At 38.9% G+C, this 6,000-nt stretch overlaps 1 protein-coding gene across 5 annotated transcripts in view; it reads right to left on the bottom strand.

The window, feature by feature from the left end:
* scube3 (signal peptide, CUB domain, EGF-like 3) overlaps positions 1–6,000 on the bottom strand; it is a 345,848-nt gene that overhangs the window by 22,098 nt on the left and 317,750 nt on the right. For all 5 annotated transcript variants that reach the window (XM_048612197.1, XM_048612200.1, XM_048612198.1 and 2 more), the window contains 2 exons: positions 3,538–3,741; positions 267–428 (listed from right to left, as the gene is read on the bottom strand). In XM_048612197.1, coding sequence (XP_048468154.1) covers positions 267–428; positions 3,538–3,741 — 366 coding nt within the window. The remainder of the gene's footprint in view (positions 1–266; positions 429–3,537; positions 3,742–6,000) is intronic.

Below are 6,000 nucleotides of genomic sequence, written 5' to 3'. Positions count from 1 at the left end.
CTAGGCCCGAAACGTCAGCCCTCCTGCTCCTATGATGCTGCTTGGCCTGCTGTGTTCATCCAGCTCTACGCTTTGAAGGTTTGCTTTATTTGGGTCCCATTGTATGACCTGGAAGAATCTGGTATTCTAACTAAGTATAAATCATTATTTAATGATTTGATTTTTTTTTGAGGAATGCCCAGTAATACTTATACAATCACAATCACTAGTACTTAGACAAACATCCACAAGCGCATAGACTGACGGATAACACATGACTGATTTACCTGTGCACACTGTAATGTTGCGTGCTCCAGTTGGTCCATGTCCGTCAGTTCCAGGACACAAGTCACAGGATAATTGTCCATCCTTCTCCTGGTAGGTGCCGGGAGGACAAGGAACACATTTCTCCTGCAGTCCGTGGTAGAATGATCCTGATGAGCAGCTAACTGAGAAATGAAAGCACTGGTGAGGGGAATTGCATAAAAAAAACAGTTCACCAAAATGCCTTTCTGTTTCTATTACGGCTAGGAATGCTTGAAAGCATTGCTTTCTCATTAAAATATTTTGCAAATCATCTCCGTCACCCACTAAAATCTAATCTCTTTGGGCTGTTGTAATGCTCAGGGAAGGTTTAGTCAGGATGCCATGTGGAGGAAATGCAGTAGGAGGCACTTTTCTATTCATATGCCAATACATTCCACAGAAAAGACAAAAACAGAAGTTGCTGGAAAAGCTAGCAGGTCTGGCAGCATCTGTGAAGAAAAGTCACAGTTAACGTTTGGGTCCATTGACACTTCCTCAGTTCTGAGTTCCTGCTGAGCTTTTCCAGCAACTTGTTTTTGTTCCTGATTTACAGCATCTGCAGTTCTTTCGGTTTTTAAAAGTAAAGATAAACTGTGTGCTCATAATTTCAGGAGTGAAACAGACACTTATTTGTATAGCTGAGTTTAGATTTTGAGTTCTATTTTATAAAATATATCAATGCTAGTTCAACAAAGTGTGATGAATTGTTTCGAATTTTGATCATTCTATTTTTTAAAAAAGTGTATAACTAAATTATTCTCCCATCTTCAGTCCATCACTACCAACCACCTGTTGAAAAATCAAATAAGCTGTATGTTCCCAGTCCACTACTGGTGACCCTATAGCTTCCCTCTAAAAAGAAACTGTGACTGTCAGTTATGTCTCTCTCCCTCTTTTCTCTTTCAATGTTCCTTTTCCTTACAAAAAGGAACTCATTGACTGCTCATTCATCTTGTATTTCTTAAGTCCTTTTTATCTTCCTACGTTAAATACAAAATAGATATTTTAAGCTTTTATACTTTCATTATTAATGACTTTAAAAAGATCGAACGCATCAGGTTTCTGCATTCATTTACAACGGTCTTATTTATCAATTACATTTATTCCTCATCTCTCATGTTCTGAAAGGACTCAGTGATTGAATATGTTTGAAACAGAGATCAACAGAGTGGAACAATGACATTGAAGTAGAAGATGACCTATGATCTGGTTTAATGGAGGAGCAGGGCCAAGGGGCCAAATGGCCAACTTTGGCTTCTACTTTCTATCTGCTGGGTTGCAGCACTGAGAACAACAGTCAAGCTTAACTGTCTTGCTCAGACAGCAATCATTTAGCTGCATGGTTGTACAGTAAATGTTAACAAGTTAGTATACCAGAGAAGGTGGAACTCAATTTTGTCTTCATCCTCAACCCATATAAGTCCACTTCCAACCAGCCATCGCAAGAAAATCATCAGCACGAGATATTCTGATGGATTCCTTCACTTCCCAACCCAAGGTGCTTAGGGTATTGATCACTGTTAGGTAACAACAATTAACAGGACCATACAGGTTCCAAACGTGGGACCTTTCTAGCCTCAGCTACTAAAAAATTATGTGTGTCCTTTTTGGGAAACACATGTCCATTTTCATTTGCTTAATGCTATGTCACTCAGCCCATACCTACCTACTCTCTGAATAGTAATGAATGCACAGTGTACATTTTGAAGTATCTCCTTTTCATATAAAAGTTTTCAAAAATAAGTTTTACCACAGTGCAGTGATTATTACATTAATATAAACTCCCATAGAATTACAAATGATACTGCACAGAAGGAATCCATTCGGCCAATCCAATCAATATTGGGATCACATTATACATTAACAATACGGAGGAAGGAACTCAGGGCATTGATGCTAAGATTTGAGATGACACAAAGATTGGGATGCCACAGAAGGACTTGGTTAGGCTAGGACACTGGGCAAAGAAGTTTAGATGGAATACAACGTGGGCAAGTGTGAGGTTATGCACTTTGCTAGGAATAATAGAGGCACAGTCTATTTTCTAAATGGGGAAACGCTTCAGAAATCTGAAGCACAAAGGGACTTGGGAGTCTTTGTTCAGGATTCTCTTAAGGTTAACATGCAGTTTCAGTTGGCAATTAGGAACATATATACAATGTTTCATTCATTTTAAGAGAGCTAGTGTACAAGAGCCTGGATGTAGAGCTGAGGCTATAAAAGGCTCTGGTCAGACTGCATTTGGAATATTGTGAGCAGTTTTGAGCCCCGTATCTAAGGAAGGATGTGCTGGCATTGGAGGGAGTCAAGAAGAGGTTTACAAGAATGATCACGGGGATGATGGGATTGTCAGATGAGGAGCAGTTGAGGACTCTGGGTCTGTACTCAATGGAGTTTGGAGGATTAGGGTGATCTTATTGAAACTTACAGAATGCTGAGAGCCTGGATGGAGTGGTTGTGGCAAAGATGTTTCCACTTGCAGGGGAGACTAGGAACCGAGGGCACAGCCTCAGAGTGAAGGGATGATCCTTTAGAACTGAGAGGAGGAGGAATTTATTCAGCCAGAGGGTGGTTAATCTGTGGGAACTCATTGCCGCAGAGGGCTATGGTGGCCAAGTCATTGAATGCATTTAAGACAGAGATAGACAGGTTCTCGATTAGCAAGGGTTATGGGGAGAAGGCAGGAGAATGGGGTTGAGAAACATGATCAACCATGTTCAAATGGTAGAGCAGACTCAACAGGCTGAATGGTTTAATTCTGCTCTATATCTTATGGACCTTATTAACTATTTTGAGAATACTGATCCTGGATAGGACCCTATGTTTTAAGCAGCTATATGAAGAATCTGAAATAGTTATGCAATCAAAGTGATGACTGAACGGCAGAGATATAAAAGAATCATTGTGGAACAGAGGACCTTCAGCTGGCTGAAGAACAAGGTTATTGGTCTAATCAGGTTGTCAGGTTGTAAATCTGAATGGTGAATGTTGAATGAGTGGAGTAAGTATCACAAAGGGGATGAATCCCTGATTGTTACAAATAGAGCAATCTGTCTTGTGCTTTGTATAGTTGGTTTATTGTCACTTATATTGTGTTGAGCTGTTAGCACTCTGTTGTAAGTACAGTTTAATAAAGCCATGCAGCTAATTTTAATTCTGAAACCACAAATAAAATCATTGTGTGTTTTTTTAATTTGTACAGCCAACCAACATCTATGATTTCCTGTCCCCTCACTTGTACCACACACTTACCACATTTCCCGTCCACCCACTCCTGCCCAATGTTGCAGGCTTCTACTTTCTCGGGTGCTTTTGCCAGTTTCTTTGCCACTTCGTAGTCCGTCCCAGAGAAGCGAATGTGGAAACGCTGCTGGTTGATTGACTTTTTCAAAGTTTTAATTGCAGATTTCAGTTTCTTCTCCATCTTCTGCCTCAGACAGTTAATGTTGCAGTTGCCTGCAAGGAATGGGTTTCATTTTGTCAAAGTGAGTTGGTATGAATGGACGGAGGAGACAGCCAGAATGAATGTGTTGAGGCAATCTCAACTTAGTGCCCAGTGGACCGAGTGCCTCCTTAAGTCAAAAAGAGATTACAAAGTGGCTTATGTGTAAAGAGTGCCACCTGCTGCAGTGTGGGTTGTTCCTGAAGGACTTCATGGAGGCATAGCTTTTTTCTGCAAGTAACTGTGCTAACACGTACCATGGGAGTACTTATGAAGAATGCTTTATTCTGTCTCGCTAACTTGTTTCAACAACCAAATGTGCAGCTCTAATTTTGAGCAAAGGAATCAATAGCACTATACACATTTAGCATTAAGTATTTAGTCTCTGGAACAGTATTTTCCTCAAATTTTACAAAATATTTATTTACAAGCACAGTTAATAATTTGTGAGTGATATGGAAGGCCTACTGTGGTTTCCATATAATTTAATATTTTGTACAAGGAAATATATATAGTCATAAAATCAATATACTTGCAGCAATTTCCACGTTTATTCTATTTTAGGAAAAAAATGCTTTCAATAAAACAAAGAGTGAAATTTTCCTGCTCCTTTATTTTTACTTGAGTCTATTTCTGACAGTACAAGTGGCCCGAGTGAGTGTGTATATGTATTAAACATGAGCCGTGGATGGGTATCACTAAACAAAAGCCCAAAATTAACCAATATCTAATAAGCCTTCTTAAATGATTGAGATATCTGTAAAACAAACCTTTTTATGCATGACCAGATTGGTGAATGAATTAACGACCATTTTAAGCAACTTGTAGTATTACTAAATACAACTGAGCTGAACTGTGAGCAGCCTGTTGGGGATGTACTGATAGTGATGTACTAAACAAACCTAAGATGCTGTTAAATCTTTAATCAGTTAGAAGGTTTTAATTGATTAATCTTCTAACTGATTAGCCTAACAAACCTTCGAACTGATTAAAGATTTAACAGTATCTTAAAGTTTGTTTAGTACATCCTCAGCAGTGGTGTGAACCTTTGATCTTTTACTTATAAAGTCTGTGTCTGATACTACTTCTCTCACTAACATCTGAAGAAGGACTGAGGCTATGAAAGCTTGTGTTTTTAAATAAACCGGTTAGACTATAACCTGGTGTCGTGTGATTTCTTATTTTCCTGTTACCCTTTCAAACAGTTTCAAAGCAGCATTATAATAAAGTCTTTGAAAGTACCCAAATCTCCAATGAAACTTACAGAGAATTAGTGGCCCTATTTTCACCCTCTATCACAGTTAATCCATAAGAAATTGATGGCTTTCCTGCAGCATCTTGTTGACATGTGCTGTGACTGTTAATTTGCTATATGTACAGGTAGGTTAATATTATCCTATTTATAATCTGAGAAGGTTAAAGGGAAATACTGTTGTATACCCTTCATATACAAAAGAATACATTTTGATAAGAAAATCCATGAACTTCCAAGTAATTTGATTTCCATAAGCAGCAGTCAGGCTGGGCAGAACCATATAATTTAACTAATCTATACCCTCAAACTTTACTCATACTCATCAAACTTAGTGTTGACACTCTATTAGAAAGCACATCGTCTGTATTATCCAATGTACTGTTTTGTCTCTATTTTATTGCAAAAGTAAAATGAGGGCTCTTGTGATGCAGTGGTCATATGCTTACCTCTGAGCGAGACCAGGGTTCAAGTCTCAACTGCTCCAGAGGTGTGGATTAACATCCCTGAACAGGTTGATCAGGAAAATATCTAAACAAAATTGTGGTACAATGTTATGGGGCTTTTGTGGCATGGTGGTAACATCCCTACCTTTGAGTCAGGAGGACCAGTTTCAAGTCCCACATGCACTAGAAGTGTGTAATGGCATCGCTGAGCTGGTTGATTAAAAATTACTAAAAAAAAGTGATAAGTTATTTGTTGCATGCTTGAGTTGATTATGGCTGTGAAGTCAGGAAGCTGTGGTCTTAAGCTGCACTGCCAATCTTCAGCTAGTAGTCTGTAGGTATATATTTTAGCACAATACCAAGGATATGCTGCATTGTCAGAGTTGCCAGCCTTTAGATGAGATGTCAAGTTGTGATCCTGCCTCCTGATTCAGATAAATATAACATGATGCACAATTGAAAGAGCTCAGAGTGCTCCTGGTATCCAGGCCAAAATTCCTTATTCAATGAATATCCACGGGATTCACATTGATTTGTCGTTCCTTTCAGATTGTGGCCTGTGGGGCTTGTTGTTG

This window comes from Rhincodon typus, chromosome 25 (genome assembly GCF_021869965.1).
Source record: "Rhincodon typus isolate 14 chromosome 25, sRhiTyp1.1, whole genome shotgun sequence".
Classification (NCBI taxonomy): Eukaryota; Metazoa; Chordata; class Chondrichthyes; order Orectolobiformes; family Rhincodontidae; genus Rhincodon; species Rhincodon typus.
Note: the sequence above shows the minus strand (reverse complement) of the source record. Positions and strands in the feature narration are given on the sequence as shown.